General features: G+C 43.4%; 1 protein-coding gene across 1 annotated transcript in view; it reads left to right on the top strand.

Moving 5' to 3' along the window:
• Positions 1-17,500, top strand: part of LOC145394033 (protein turtle homolog B-like) — a 354,094-nt gene that overhangs the window by 241,097 nt on the left and 95,497 nt on the right. Inside the window, exon 4 of the mRNA XM_080268003.1 lies at positions 6,611-6,739. Coding sequence (XP_080124129.1) covers positions 6,611-6,739 — 129 coding nt within the window. The remainder of the gene's footprint in view (positions 1-6,610; positions 6,740-17,500) is intronic.

Raw genomic sequence — 17,500 nt, 5'->3', positions numbered from 1 at the left:
CAAAAAGTCTGGGGGTAACTGGAAATGAATACTAAACATTTTCCTGAGATTTAGATGGAAACAATTTAAGGTCTTCCCCAGTATTATATTCTAAGTAACTCCAGATGATTTTAGTGATTCACAAAAGCTTGAAAATTATACTGCTGTCAATATTAACCCTCTCATCGTCGGGACAACTTCTGGTATTCTATCCATTGTGACGCCAGACGATTTTGTTCTGAGGATTTTGAGTGATCGAAACCTGAGAGTGTGAAAAATTATGATATTTTGTCACTTTGGTACCTACTCAGTAAAAACCCCCTTGCCTACAATACACTAGTCCTAACCTGAGTTCCCCCAACGGGTATTTTCATTACTTAAACACACACACACACACACACACACACACACACACACACACACACACACACACACACACACACCGAAAGAGGAGGGGGTAAAATCAGATACAACACTCACCCGTCGGAATGTTACAGACTGTATTTACAAGCGTCTCCCCTGCCCAACATGCATACCCAGGGAATATTCATAACACTTAAAAAAAATCGCCAGCAGCTTAAAATTTTCGAAACAAACCCACAAACACCACCAATACTGCGAAAGAATGTGTAAAACAAAAAGCAACATTCACTAGGCTGCAGGTAACAGTTTAAGGAAGGCCTTACCTAACGAAGGGGATGGGATTTCCTATTTTTCCCCCACTCATCTACAACGCCCTTCGCTAACACAAACACCCGATGCGCATTTATAATTTATGTTCCCTGCACCATCGATTTCAGAAAACACACTTAAAAATGACGCCAATATCTTAAAATCTCTCAGACATTAAAAAACATCACCATCTTAAGGAAATTTTGACATCACCCTAAAAAATCTTGCCAACACTTGATACTTCCCACAAAATCTTATAATTTCTCGACCAACACAGACACAGACACAGACACCAACACTGAGAGGAGAGGGTAAAATTAAACGCAACACTCAGCAGCCGGAATGTTCTGGTTTCAATTTAATAACATCTCCCTTTTCTAACACAGACGTCAGGTACATATCACACTATATCAAAAACCCAACTGAAAATCTGCCAACAACTGAAAATTTTCGATACACACACACACACACACACACACACACACACACACACACACACACACACACACACACACCATCTATATTGTGAAAGAGTGAGTAAAATTAGATTCAACACTTGCCAGCCAGACTGTAGCCCCACCAGCAACGCGCGGTGCAACACAAAAGGACGCCGAATTTAGCATCACAGTGGCTGAAAAATCAATTGCAGGCACAAAGTAGCGAGTGCATATGCAGCAACATCAAGGACAGAGGGCGAAATGAACGTGGGCAGGTGCGTTTCGAATTTCATGGCAACATTATAGAAGAATATTTCTCAATACTGCGCCGCTCTCTCCCGTTCGCCTCGGTTGTGGGTGTGTGGCATTTTTAGAGATGGGATACATGGTTCATTGGCCAGTTTCGGTGATGTACTGAGGCTTAATGCGAGGTAGGACAATGAGTGGAGAATTTTAGAGGCAAGATTTTAGGGGTACGATATATGCTTCGCTGGATTTTTTGTGATGTACTAAAGTTTATTGATGGTGGAGTTGTTGCACTAATGACGGCAAAGCAAGTGAATTAAACATGATTCAACAGCTTCTTCTTCTTGAACTTAATGACAGCAAGTGAGGAATTTAACAGGGAGGATAAAGGTTGCATTACTGTTTCTCTCTGTCAAGTACTGAACAATAATAACAATACCGGTATCTCAGTGAGGGGAGAAGGTTAGACAGGCCAGATGCGTTAATGGCCTGTTTCTGTGATGTATTGATGCTTAATGACAGTAGTGCACTCAGGTAAATAAAGAGAGAGCACGTCCATTAAAAGGTACACTGTGCACTCGTCTGATCATGTTCCCCTGCTGTACTTAAGCTGAATAGTGGGTGGGGAATTTCAGGGACAAAATACGTGCATAGAGTGACTGCTTGTTGTGATGTGCTGATGTTTATTGAAGAATGAACAGATGCATATATGGATACATGCTTCAACAGCAATTTTTTTTTTTTTTTTTTTTTTTTTTTTTTTTTTTTGAGAGAGAGAGAGAGAGAGAGAGAGAGAGAGAGAGAGAGAGAGAGAAATATAAGCTTTACTGTTCGACTAAGCGATATCCAAGCAGAGTAGTGAGTGAAGAATTTAGAGACAGAAACATGAGGTCAGGATAAATACTTCTGTGACCTGATGGTAAAATGGTGTCATCGTGAGGAAGGGGTTTAATAATCACCGGGTAAAGTCTAAATGAGATGGAATTATATTTATTTATTCAAGGCAAACTGAAATTGGTGGCCTAAAACGATAAATAATTTCGCAGGCATATTTCAGACGTTCTATATTCATTTATCCGTTGGCTCTGATTGTTTATGCATGATGTGCCTGCATAAATGAGTAGCGCTGTAATTAAAAGTACAATCTAATCACAGGTGTACATCTGCTTCGAACTCACTCAATTTATGGGTACGAAGTGAGGAGGAGGGAGGGGTGAAGAGAGGTAAGGGATGAGAAGGGGTGGAGGATCTTGTAGAATGGGTGAGGTTGGGTAAAGGGTGAATGGTTATGTTAAAACGGGAAGAGAAAGTGAGAGGGATGAGGAAGAAAGGTGAGGAGAAGAGGGAGATGAGAAAGAAAGGGTAAAGAAGTGGGTGAAGGACAGAGAAAAAGAGTAAGGAGGAGGAAGCTGGATTAGGGTGATGAGAAAGAGGAGGGGTGAGGAAGAGAGTGAAGAGAAAGAGGAGGGGTGAGGAAGACGGTGAAAAGAAAGAGGAGAGGTGAGGTGGAGGGGTGAGGAAGAGGGTGAAGAGAAAAAAGGGAGGGGAGGAATATCCAGTTGAGTTGGATGGAAATGGATCTTTTATTTAGGATAACACTCGAAAGCTTTGTTCATCTAAGTGATTTCTAGCATATCAAACCTGTTCCCGGCCCTCATAGTCCCTCTCCCCTCCTCTCCCTCCCTCTTTCTCTTTTCTTCTCCCTCTCCGAATTTTCTCTCCCTTTTGACCTTGACTTACATTGCAGTGTTCATTTTCTCTCGCTCCCCTTATCTCGTCTCTCTTCCACTCCATCCCCAATCCCCCTTCCTCCCCCTCTCCCTCCTTCTCCCTTCCTCTCCCTCTCCCTCCTTTTCCCTCCCACTTTCCACCTCCTTACTTCATCCTCCCTCAATCGTCTCTTACCACAAAGAATGCAATAAATGCGTGTGAGGAGAGGCCGGATAAGTGGAGTGGGGGAGGAAGTGGAGTGGGAATGAAAGTGGAATGTGAGCAGTGTGAACGTGGACTTCAAGTGGCGTGAGACTGGATTTAGGGCTGAGTGGCAGTGGAATGGGAGAATGGGGGAGGGGTACAACTAGAGTAGGATCAAGATTGGGAGTGAGAATGGGAATGAGAGTGCAAAAAGTGGGACTAAGTGGAATAGATGTGGGAATGAAAAAGGAATGAGCGAGAGAGACACGTGAGAGTGGAGTGTAAGTGAGCATAGAGAAGCTTGTAAGAGTAAGAGTGAGAATGGAAGTGCGAGTGGAATGAGACTGGGAGTGAGAACTGGAATGAGAGTGGAGTGTGGCGAGTCTGCGAGAGGCTTGTAAATGCTCCAATTAGGTGAACACTTCCACCTGTGTTTTCGTTGAGCTGGAGAACCTCTTGAACCCCACACTCACGTAACCGGGAGTGGGGTGTATTGGTGCTTGTGTGTGTGTGTGTGTGTGTGTGTGTGTGTGTGTGTGTGTGTGTGTGTGTGTGTGTGTGTGTGTGTGTGTGTGTGTGTGTGTGTGTGTGTGTGTGTGTGTGTGTGTGTGTGTGTGTGTGTGTGTGTGTGTGCCCTCCTTCGTCTAAATGTGAACAGTAAGTCAATACCAGAGAGATACGAGAAAAGACAAAATGAGAGAAAGATGACGCCAGCCAACAATGCATTAAGACAGGGAGAGAAAATATGGGACAGCAGACAGAAGAAAACTAAGAAACAAGAAAGTAAGGGAGAAATCTTAAGAATGAAAGACTACACTAGATATAAAGCCAAAATTCCACCAGACATACACCACCCACACCAGACACATACACCACCCACACCACCCACATACATCACCACCCACTGACATACACAAAAAGGACAATAAATTAACAGATATACATAACCCTTGCTCGCTTATTTATCAAAGAAAGACTATATATTTACAAGATATACATAAAACCATCCCGATCAAAATAAACAAAAGAATGAACAACAAAATCCTCAAAGTATAGAAGGCCACACACACACACACACACACACACACACACACATAAAAAATGGACCAGATATACACAACATTCAAATAATAAAAAAAGAAACATTAATACACAGTGGATACCTACAACCAGCGCAGACAGACAAATGAACAGAGGACCAAATAATAAAATGCTCCTCCGTCAGCTGAATTAGGTGAAAGCGCAAGACGAATCGCGACTTTCTCGGAATTTATATGCCCTTTCAGACGAGTCCGGAGGTGTATGTATGTATGTATATGTTCCACACACACACACACACACACACACACACACACACACACACACACACACACACACACAAACACACAGGTATTTTTCGTATGCAGATAGTGTTATTAAAATTCTAATATATTTTTAAGGCACAATTGAATATCCAGTCCAGTGATGTATTTTCTTCTTTTACTTACGCTCCCTGAAGACGAATTTATGCTACGAAAAGTGGACTAGCTGTGAAGGAAGGGGTTAATGGAGGTTTTGATCTATCTCCTCTATTTTAAAAGAGTTCCTTAAACCCTCTCAATCCCAAGACGTACTTCTCAGTCTACTCTTCCTCTATTCAGCTTAGGATGGATTTTTCTAAGCGAAGGACACAGATATAGCCTTCTTTAATCACTTCATTACTATAGGCTCTTTCCAAGTTTAGTGTAATCGTCTGGAATTACTATGAATATCCTAATAAAGACGTCATCAGATTCAGGGGGTTAATAAAATCGTCTGGTGACAGGACGAAAAAAAAAAAAAAAAGTCTGGTTAGCAGGGCGATCGAGATGGAAAGGAGAAGGCTACATCAACCCTCCTCTTTCGTAATATAAATCCTCCTCCTAGGCAAGATTAATCCTCCTCTTGCGTAATACAAACAGAAGCCGTATGGTTAGCAGGGCGATAAAGATTGAGTGGAGTAGGCGACGTTATCCCTCCTCTTTCGTAGACAGGATTATTTCTCGTAACAAAATTAACGACAGGCCACAAATATTTTATAGAGTAACAGGCTGCAAAATAATTCACTCCAAATTACAGATACAGTATTAGGTTTTCCGTATATAAAATTTACTTTCCAGACAACATAATAATATTTACTTTCCAGACGGTAATACACTAGTTATGTTTACCTCTTGATCACTGTGATGCAAATTTTTACTTCATTATAATTATCCACATCATCCTAAGTCAATGTCCTACTAACAGCATGGATGGTAAGAGTCCAGAAGAGGATCAGGATAACACAAATCAGAAGGATCCTGAACACAGCGGCTTATGAAACAGTGTCTCTCAGTTATTCACTCTTTATACAAACTTTCGAAATTCTTGATTCCACTTCACGCGATCTACACACATTGTGCTTTATAATACATGTAGGACAGAAACCACTACGCTGATTGCCGATAAAAAAGAAAAATGCCACTCCTTGTCATGTCAACCTCAATCCACACCTTGGTCAATTGTTCTGCTTCCTCAACCTCCATTCCATTCATCCTTCATATTCCCTCAGCCCCTCAGCCATCTACCTTCATGGTCCAAGAAAAGGGTGAATTTTCAAGACACTACGATGGCTTTATGATGATTCTAACTTGTCCTTGAAACTTGCAACGAGGGAAGTTGAAATTTGCTGTCGTTAAGGCGACCATTATTGGCTATTGCACGAGCTCTCTGATCGGATAAGTTGCCGTGATTTTTCTGAAGAACTTTTGAAGCCGAATCTGAGTCTGTCCAGTATAAAATCTTTAGAACGGTTATCTTTTCAAATTAAGTTTATTTCCTATTTATATTCCTACATATTTACGTGCGTATATTTTACTGTTTTTTATGCAAGTAACAAGGAACCAAAGGCCAGAGGTTCGCAAGATGGTTCGCTCCAAGAAAAAATACAAGCAAAATAACAGAGACCAATCAATATTCGTTCATAAATGTTGTGTGTGTGTGTGTGTGTGTGTGTGTGTGTGTGTGTGTGTGTGTGTGTGTGTGTGTGTGTGTGTGTGTGTGTGTGTGTGTGCGTGCGTGCGTGCGTGCGTGCGTGCGTGCGTGTGTATGTGTACAGGTTATTTGAGCACATATAACTAAAATTAAAACATATCAACCTTTTTCATAAAAACCGAAAATAAAACACGATCCGAGTGCGTGGGTATTACTGTATTCAAAACACACTGTAACCTAAAACAATAAAACAATATATGCCTCTCTCTCTCTCTCTCTCTCTCTCTCTCTCTCTCTCTCTCTCTCTCTCTCTCATAACACCAGCACAACTCTCACACCTTTGCTAACCCCACTATCTCTTCTCCCCACAGCCAATCCCACAGCTGGCCCGACCATCAGAGTGGGCCCTGGGGTTCGTGGCACGCCCATCAGGTCACACTCAGACGTGGGGCCGTTCTTTCAGGGCGAAACACTCAACTTATCGTGCTCCGTCACTGGGGGTAAGTACGGGGGTGTGTTTGGGGGTGGATGGGGTGGATCTGGGGTGTATGGGAGTGAGCATATGGGTGTATGAGGGGTGAATGGGCGAAGTGTACGTGTGTATGCAGGTGTATATAAGGGTTATCTGAATGGAATGGGGTTTTCTGTGGAGTGGGGAAGGAACAGACCGGAAAAGTACGAGACAGCAAAATGGGTTGTTTGAAAAGGTAAAAGAGGAGAGCAAAAGGGGTCAGCTGAGGTAGAAGGGGGTGATTAAGAATGACCTGGGAATATTTAGGTACTCAGAGAGGTAGGAAAGCACGTAAGTCTTTATACTGCTGTAATTTGTAAGGGTCATTAGTCATGTTTCTGTAATTTGTAGTGACTTAAATAACGAGAGGGTTAAAGATACGAAAAATTTGAGGGTGATTTAGATAATATGTGGTAAATGGTCTAATCTAGGGCTAATTCAACGACCACAGGTAATTAAGTAAGTAATACGAAGGGGTGAATGGGGAAATTAGGGATGAATCATGTAATTAGAGATGTAATTGACAGGGCAAAATTAGAGGGTAAATAGGCAGTTTCTCTCTCTCTCTCTCTCTCTCTCTCTCTCTCTCTCTCTCTCTCTCTCTCTCAAACATGCACCCTCTCTTATCCGCACACTTGTTCGTCACCCTCGCACACACGTCGACTGCCTGAAAGGACGTGAATTCAATTACAGTCTAGTTTTACGAATTTTTGTTTAACTCTTTCAATCCAGTGACCTATTTTCACATTATTTTTGCAACCTTCAGGCGTCATTGTTCAGCTTAGAGATAATTTTGGAACTCGAGGGGTTAAGTGTAGCCTTCAAAAAACATCTTGATCAATAAAGATTTTTCATAAATTAAGAAAAAAAAAATAAGTTAGTGGTTGCAAGGATTATCCGAAAGCCATGTCCTCGAATTCCAGGGGTTAAAAAAAAATAATAACATGACTTTCGCTGTTCCCTGACACTAGTTCCGTTTCGGGAGGTGGGTATTAGCGCCGAAGTGGGGGCAGGTGAAGGCATATGAAGTGAAAAATGACTGTTGAGCCTAAGCAAACGAATTATTAGGGATACGCCGAGTCGGACACGTAAAACAGACAGACAAAGATACGCGCGCGCGCGCGCACACACGCACGCACACGCGCACACACACACACACACACACACACACACACACACACACAAAACACAGCTAAAATTTTAGTCTCACTTAAACTCGTAATCCTTTTTCCCTTACACCCACCCACTCACCCCCCCAACACACACATGGACACATACACTTAAACACACACCAGTGCACACGCAAAGCACACATTTCAATCTCGAGCACGCAATCCTCCCTCACACACGCACACACTCGCGAGAAAAAAAAATCCATCAGACATGCATAGCGTGTCGCCCCACCTGTCCTGGCGCGTCACATGTGGAATTGGCGCCCCCAATTTACGTGCAAATAAAACAAAAAAACACGGCACACACACATGCACACAAAAACATGCACGGGGGTTCAAGGCTGCACACGAATCAATCTCCATACAAACACCGTAGACAGACACTTTTTTACACACACACACACACACACACACACACACACACACACACACACACACACACACGCCAATACCTACCCCCATTATACACCCATCCTCTCTCCCATCACGTAATACAAACATATGCACACACACAAATACATCCCCACCTTCACACACGCACCTCCCATCCCACTCAAACACGCACACAGATATTCACAAACTTTTCACACACACACACACACACACACACACACACACACACACGGAATTATTGGTAAACTTTTCCTCACACACACACACACACACACACACACACACACACACACACACAATTCACATGCATATTCTGACATCTGGTTCGTTCCTGGGCGGATGCGGAGTCAGAGAGATGGATGACTGCCTCTTCCTGTCTGCCTGTCTGTCTGCCTCTGCTTCTCTGCCTGTGGGGGTCTGCGGGGTGTGGGATTTGGCCTGGAGGTGGTCTGCTTTGGATGTGGACTGATGGATGGATGAGTTGATGGGTGATTGGATGGATGAGGGAGAGAGTGAGGGGATGGGTGTAACTGACATAGAGATGGTGTACTGTGGAGCGGAAGGTTAGATGGGTGAATAGGTGGATCGACGGCTGGATGGATGGATTGATGGATGGGTGAGGGAGGAAATGTAGGGATAGGACAATGACATGCAGTAGATGGGTAAGAATAACGAAGGATATCACTTTGTCCTGGTAGAAGATGTTTCGGACTGTTTAGGTAAAGAATGAATACAGAAGAGACCATCACAATCACCATCACATATCAAGAAAAATACCCACCCATGTTTAAGAAATGTTCAAGAAATTTTTAAGAAATGTGGGTGTCCTTAAATTTCCTTCCCTTTTCCCTCCGCCCCGTCACTTCAAAACGTAATTCATCCTCTTCAAAAATCTCTTAACCTTTGACTCTTAATTAAATGTGAGTACCTTTAAATTTCTTTCCCTCCTCCCCTCCCTCTCGTCATCCCCAAACACAATTCAACAACCAAACACTTCTATCAGCTTAACCACAATGCCACGTTAGATTAAATAATTCTCGAGATTATTTTGCTCAATATAAGAATAATCTCCTGTACTGAAGGAGTTAATGAAGACGACTTACCCCTCCTGTACAGAATCTCTCTCTCTCTCTCTCTCTCTCTCTCTCTCTCTCTCCAACGTGACAACCAAATATTTTCCATTAATTCAGATACATATGCGACTCGAAGCCATTAGTGAGACAATTTATTTAATAATTTTCGTCCTTGATTTGGGTAGTGTGCTGTCGCGTTTGATTTGTGGAATAATTTTGTTTTTCTCTTTCCCAGATGAATAAAATCATCTCGTATGAGTGTTAATGGAATAAATAAATGAACCCATACCAGAGAAATTATTAATCGATAGTCAGGGTTCTGTTTTTTACCGTCTTCTATTCCCCTTCTCTTTTTCGCTTCTATTTTTCTCTCATTCTGTTCCTCTTCTGACCTCATCACATTTTATTCTCTTCTTCCCAGACTCCCTTCCTTTTACTTCCTACTTCACTCCCTGCTTCCTTGTTTTCCTTCCTTTCTTTCTTCCTTCTCTATTCCTTTCCTCATCTCCATCTCCTTCCCTCTGTTTCTTCCTATGTTCTTCCTTCCTCTTCTTCCTCTCTTCTTTCATTTTTCCCTTCCCTCCAACCCCTCTTCCCTATCTCTCTTCCTGTATTCTTCATTTTCTGTCTCTTTTCTGCCTTCCTTCCTTCTTTTCCCCCTTTACATTTCTTCCCCCTTTTATCGTGGTTAATTACTTGCTTCCTTCCTTCCCTTTTCTTTTTCCCTAACTACATTATCTTTTCTACCTCCCCATTCATTCCGAATCTCCTTTCCTTCCTTCCGCCTACTTCCTCCTCTTCCTTTCCTCCCTTCCTTCCATTCTTCCCTGTCTTCTTCCTTCTTACGTTCTTTCTCTCTTTTCTTTCTTTCTTCCCTTCATCTCGCCTTCTAATATTCCTTGCCACTTCCCATCATCTTCCTACTTTCCTAATCTCTGTTCTTCCAGCCATCATTCCCCCATTCTTTTCATTCCCTCCTACGGTCCCTTCCTTCCCTCTCTTCCTGTTTCTATCCTTCCTCTCGTTTCCATCGTCCTCTCGCTTTCCCATCCGCATTCCTCTAACCACCCTTCTTTCATTACTATTCTCTTCCTACCTTTCCTCATCACCTTCCACCCCTCCCCCTCTTCCTTCCCTCTTCCATCTCTTCCTCCAGCCTCAATCCCCTCCCTCTCTTCCTTCCTTTCTCTCTCTTCCTCCCTCCTCCCTCCACTCTCTTCCTATTGCCGCCGCAATATGGCCAATCACGTTCTCCTCTATCCCAATCACCTCCCACTCCTTCACCTTCACTACCTCCTCCACCACTACTACCTCTCTCTCTCTCTCTCTCTCTCTCTCACCCGCTTAGAAATGCTGACGGATGCTGCAGCTCTCAGCCTCCCCAGTATTTCACCTTCTCAGCTGTCATTATTTGCTCGCGGCTCCCTTTCAGATGAGGAGGGGGTGAAGGAGGTGGTGAAGGAAGGAGGAGGAGGAGGAGGAGAAGGAGGAGGTGGAGGAGGAGGAGGACGGAAAGTAAAGAGAGAAGAGAAGGCAGAATCAGAGAATGAAAAGAGAAATGAGAAAAGATCGAGAAGCAGGTAGGCAGACAGGAGGAGAAGGACGGAGCAGTTACTACGAAATGAGAGAAAGAGGAAAGACCATCCTAGGGAGAGAGAGAGAGAGAGAGAGAGAGAGAATTATTATGCATGACCATGCATGAGTGTTTTGAGAAGCGTTAATGACGAATGAGTGATGGTGTTAGCTATTATATATTTCTCTCTCTCTCTCTCTCTCACACACACACACACACACACACACACACACACACACACACACATTCACAGCTTATGGCCTGTATCATGTTCCTTTACCCCACACCCAACCCTGTTATCAATACCATATGGCCCTTACCACCTCATTTCTCACACCCCTCTCTCGTCCCTTTCACTTTCTCTCCCTTTCCCACTTCCCCTCACCCTCCCACTCCCCTCCCTCACCCCACATAATTCACCCTACCCTCCTGCTCCTCAATCCTCTCACTCCCTCTCCGTTGTCCTTCTCACATATCCCCCTCTCACACCATTCCACTCAACCCCTCACACCACTCATAATCCTCTTATTCTTTATCCCTTCCTTTTTCCCCAGCCATTCCCCTCTCTCGTTTCCCCTTACCCTCTCATTCTCCCCTTCCTTCTTCCTTTGTACTCTCTCTCTCTCTCTCTCTCTCTCTCTCTCTCTCTCTCTCTCTCTCACACATACACCATTTTCCCCTCCTCTTTCCTTCCAGTCATTCCTCTTTCCCTCCCACTCCCATTAATGCTCCCTCACTTTTCCCTCCCTCTCTCCAATTATCTCTCCTTCACTCTCTCCCAGTCACTCTTTTTCCAACTCTCCTTACCACACTTCCAGTATGTCTTCCCTCCATCTTACTTCCTCTTCTCCTTTCCTTGTTCCTTCCCACCTAACTTGTGACACTTTCTTCATTCTCTTTATTCATTCTTTCCTTTTTTTCAATCTCATTCATTAAATATATATCACATTCTTCCCCATGTCTTCTGTCTTTCATACGATTAACTCCTCTATAAACTTTCTCCATCTCTTTTTCACAGTATTAGTCTCTCTCTCTCTCTCTCTCTCTCTCTCTCTCTCTCTCTCTCTCTCTCTCTCTCTCTCCTCTCCATTTACCTCCCCACTCTCCCTTTCCCACTTCCATCACTTTCACCTCCCAACCTCACTCTCTGTTTCATTCTTCCTCTCTCTCACTCTCTCCTCCCCACTCTTCCACTCTTTCTTCCATTAACCCCCTCCCACTCACGTCCCTCTCCTCCTCCCTCTCACATTCCCCCTCCCTCTCCCCGTTCCATTAGCTCCCCCTCCCACTCTCCTCCTAAGAACCCTCCGCATCTCTTTGGTTCATCGTCTGCAAGTGTATTGTCTCGGGTGGATGAGAACGAGCCTCTCTCTCTCTTTCTCTCTCTCTCTCTCTCTCTCTCTCTCTCTCTCTGATCTGTCTATCTACCTAACTATCTATCTATCTAGCTATCTGTCTATGTATCTATCTGTCTATCAATCTATCTGCCTATCCATCCATCATCCATCCATCCATGTATCTATTTATCTATCCTTTTATTTTCCCCCCCCCCTCTCTCTCTCTCTCTCTCTCTCTCTCTCTCTCTCTCACCCCATGGATCATTGCCTCATATTCCGCTGATGGTGAGAGTTTATGAGAGGCGTCCTGTGTGTGAGAGGGTGGTGTGGTTGAAGGCGCGGACGGGGAGGAGAGGGGAGAAGGAACGGGGAGGGGAAAAGAGGGGAGACGGAAGAGCTGGACTACGAGGGGTGGAGGAAGAGAGAAATAAGGATGAGGGGAATGAAGGAAGGAAGAAAAGAAGGAAGTAAGGGGGAAGGGGCTTGACTGGGGAGTGGGATGTGAGGGAAGAGAAAGGGAGTGAATGCGGCTCTGGGGTAAGGGGAAGGGGAGGACTGAATGGAAGGCAGGGTGAAGGGGAAGCGGGGAAGGGCGGGGAGGAGGGGAGCAAGAAGAGAGCGGGGGAAGGGGTAGGACAAGAAATCTAAATCGTGAGGAAGGAAGAAATAAGGATGATTAGACTGCTGAGTTGAAGGGAAGCTCAGAATGGAAAATGGATTCTGAGTGGGGTATGAGGTGAAAGGAAGGGGAAGAATGAATGAGGATGAGGATAAGTGAGACGAAAGGGAACTGAATATTAAGTGCGGGTTGAAGGGGAGACTGAGGGGAAAATTAAGACGAGAGGGGAAAAGGACGATCGAGTAGTGTCAAAGAGAAGAGAAGGCCTAAGTGGGTAATGGCAAGAGAGGGGTAAATGAAGGGAATGATGAAAGGAAAGGAAGACTAGGTGAGGAGCGGGGCGAGGGGGGAAGAGGGGAACTGAGTGAAGACTGGGATGTGGGGAAAAAGGGGTGGTCTGGAGAGAAGAGAAAGGAAGGGAAGAGGATGATAGGAGAGAAGGGTGGTTTGAGGATAACAGAAAGGAAAGGAAGAGGAGAGTATGAAGGTGTATTGTGGCAGGTAAGTACGTGAGGGGGTGTGGTAGGAGGTGGTGGGGAAGTCGGTCGGGTGAAAGAATGTGTGGGGGAGAGAGAGCGAGAGGTGCTGATGAGACGATGTCGAGATGGGATGGGGATACCTGGCGAAGGTGTGCGATGCGTGACGAAGGGTAGTGAGTGGAGTGTAGGAAAGACTGGGTTACCATGAGCCCTTCACTCAAATGACTTATTTCCTCGTCTACTCTCGCTATATCCACACAGTTTCATGAACAACAGAGCAGACTTTTCGAAGAGGAACACATTAAATCATTCACTACGAGAGGTCCTTCGCAAGCTGAATGAAACTGTTTGGTAGTAGTCACCGGGCAGGAAGATTTAGGTGAATTTCATAATATTCCAGACGCCTCAATGGCCAGGTGGTACAAGTCTCGGGGGGCAGAAGGCCGTGTTAAAGGTTTATGATTCAAACAAGAGGGTGACTGGCGATTCATTATTCAGGGACCTGATTCACCAACACACGATCATTGTCCTGTGGTAACTGTGAACTGCCTAAGATGGACAGGTACAGGTGATGGCAGTCTTTAATGTCTCTTGATCCTCTTACAAAAATTAATGTTTATGAGAGGAAAATTATCGCAGATTTGTAATATTGGTTTCTGTGAGACAGGAAAAAGAGAGTGTAGAATTTTCCCGAGTCTCTAGTTCCTCCCGCAAAAGACAAATCTATGCTACGACAAGGAATCAACAGTAAATATGTTTGAGAATACCACCCAAGGGAAATGCTGCCAGGGATCTACGATGGCCTCATACGGATTTACCCTTCCCGTCCCGTGGCGTCACTTTTACGCCAATTTAAGTGAAAAGAGTATAGTATTCTAAATGAAGAAAATGTACCCGGGAGATACGTTAACAATAAGAAGCGTCCGGCATTGAGGGACGTTATAAAGTAAAACTTCAGTATTAATATAGAGAAGAACTTGTGTGTCCGGCTTATATTAATGGTGGTTCACTTCTGAGCCCCTCATACGTAGTTCAACATTTGCAGAACCACCCCAGGCTGTGACCGATTTTAGAGACCCAGAGTAAATGAAACCAAAGCCGATTAGTGAGGACTGTATTGATGGCAACTAACGAATGAAAACTTTTCCCTCCTACGTGATTCTAATACATTATTAATTCGCCGTGACCAGTTCACATGATAGAGTCGTGTTTCATTGGGGCTTACATTAAACAAAGAGAGAAAAAAACAAGAGTGCATGTCGTGAATGCTTTGAAAAATTTAGCAGCATGGAAAAGAGAAGAAAAGGAAAACAGAAATTTATGAGTAGCAAAATCCCTTTCATAATGGACACTGTTAATGATTTCCTATCTGTTTTTTTTTTCTTGGGGAGAAGACAAAACAAAATTGAACTTCCAATACTTAGGTTAGATGCCTCGGATTTAACAAACACAAGAATATTTTACAGTCTTTTCTCTAAATCCACTACGAACTAGCATTCAGAGTGTGTGTGTGTGTGTGTGTGTGTGTGTGTGTGTGTTGGTCACTAAACGCTATAAAAACCATGTGTGTGTGTGTGTGTTGGTCACTAAACGCTATAAAAACCAGGTGAATTTAACTCAAGACCAACTAAATTTACCTCATTATGGCTGCCAACAAACCTTCTGCCCACCTTCCGCCCGCTTTCTAATATCATATATACCCTAAAAAATGACCCATTAAAGTTATTTCTCATTGAAACTACATCCCAAGCGATAAGGAACTCAGAAATCAATTCATATATAGCCCCTGTGTCACCAATCCTCGTCCCCATTTCTTTACACTAGCACGGCGATGTGGCGATTCTGCCGCCCAGCACTGATGTTGCCAGCAGCCTCATTTCTACGACATGGGAAGGAGAGTGACTGTTTCCGGGGCTTCATTTTTCTTATAATTTCTGTCCCCCCGGAAGTCCAAAGTATTGTTCTGGACCACCCCGCCCTTTTGTACAGGGGAAATTGGACTGGGAATAATGGCTGCAAGGAGAGTCATTTGAACACACAGGATTATGGAGGAGCACAAGGACGAGCTTAATTTCTGTGTGCCTCTGTCGTTCCGGGCAACACAGAACACGTCCTGGGGGAAATGTCAGGGAAACGAGAAATTTAAGCTCTTTTCCGTGTGTTCCCTCCCACCCACTTCCCCCCCCCCCTGTTGCCAGGCTCAGGCTCACACTCTGGCCTTCACCTCTCAGTCAGGAAATGTTTTTAATATTAATCATTTATAGTGTTCTGCAGGAGGACAGCAACATTTTTCAGAGCCAGGTAATATGTCAGCAACTTAATATTTACGAAGCCTTGAAGCATCCTGTTACCATGGTTCCCCTACGAAATTTTACAGCATCCTCTTCTTATGCCTTATCTACGAATATCTGCTGTACCTGGTTATGATCCTGGGGCACGCTCACGAATTTACGCAGCATCAAGAATTTACGAAAATTTGCAGCCCCCTCTTGTCATCCAGTATCCTACTCGCGAATTTTTAGTGTCTATGTACTTACTACTACTTGCAACACCGCGTTATTAGCCAGTATCTTTAAAATTTACCCAAGATCACGTATTTACGAAAATTTGCAGCATCCCGTTAGTATCCAGTGTCTCAGGAATTTATGCAAGATCACGTAGTTACGAACATTTGCAGCACTGTTATCATTCGGTATCCTTACAAACTGTGTGAAGCATCTGTGTACTTACGGTTTGCTGAAGCCCCCCGTCTTCCCCGGCAACCTGCAAAGTAGACAAGACGCAAATTAGTGCCATTATGCATCTTAAAGCCTTTAGTACCGTGACGTTCATATAATATTCTTGCCACTTCTAGACAATTTTATTCAATAGATGATTCATTACAAGTGGAAATGCTGGATGGGAGGGAGACACAGGTTAAATCTTGAACTCTATATATTCTCTAACGCCTTATGCTACACTGAACCTAGACTCTCTGAAAATAAGAACGGAGAAATAAATTGATAAAGGAAGAACAAGAAATTCAATAGAAAAAGGAAGGATAAAGATGAGGGTAATAAAGGTACAGGGAGGCGATAATACGAGCAAAAATTATATAAGAACAAAAATGATTATATTAAGCCAAAGAAATGAGAAGGAAAAAGGAAGACAAGGGAAAATTTCAAAAGGGATAGACTTAAGAGAGGGATAACAGAAGAACAAAAAGGAAAAAAAAAAAAAAAAAAAAGCAGATGAAAAAGGGAAAGAAAGAGAAAACGGAAGACAAAAAGGGGTAAAGAATGACGGAGGGATACAATGAGAAAATAAAATTGGAGTAAGAATAAATAAGAAAAAAGAAAAAAAAAGACAAGGAGTGGAAATAAGAAGGATAAAGGCAGTTAAAAGAATATAATGGAAGGATAAAAAGGGGGTAATGGAAGGATAAAAAATGTAATAAATGGTGGAGGAGCGAGATAATTGGAAAAGCGCCGAGTTTGGTCCAAAAATGAAGGTTAATTTACTAGTTTTTGCCAGGGTTGAAAATTAGTTTGTCAGTCGAGATTATTGCGACGCGGCCATGGACGAGAGCAATGTTTACCCGATAGACAGATGGATGCACGGATACAGTAGACAGATAGATAGACAGGTAGATACATGAGAGGACATAGATAAATACAGATACAGGGTTGACTAGATGGATGGATGAGCTGATATCTTTCTATCAATCAATCTATCTGTCTATCTTTCTATCTATTCATCTATCCATCAGTCTATCTATCTATCCACCTATCTGTCTGTCTGTCTACTTGTCTATCTAGCTGTCGACACACAAATAGATATAAATATTGACAGACTGATATAGGTATAGATATAGGTAAACGAGAAATGCGTGGATAGGAAAGGGAAGAGGATGTCAGAAGGGGATAGGGGACATTAGGCTGAAGGTGGACAGGCATGAAAGGCGGGGCTGGATAGGCAAGGAGAGGAACAGACATGTGGATGGGATTGATGTAACAGATCAAGGGAAATGGATTGAGGAAAAGAGAAGACAGACTGAAGAATGGACGAGTGAGTAGGAGATAATGTGATAGATTTGAAGGATGACGATGGATGAATGTGATAGAT

The sequence above is a fragment of the Coenobita brevimanus genome, chromosome 26 (assembly GCF_032717465.1).
Source record: "Coenobita brevimanus isolate Jiangsu-jjx chromosome 26, ASM3271746v2, whole genome shotgun sequence".
Lineage (NCBI taxonomy): Eukaryota > Metazoa > Arthropoda > Malacostraca > Decapoda > Coenobitidae > Coenobita > Coenobita brevimanus.
This window is presented reverse-complemented; position numbering and strand designations above follow the sequence as displayed.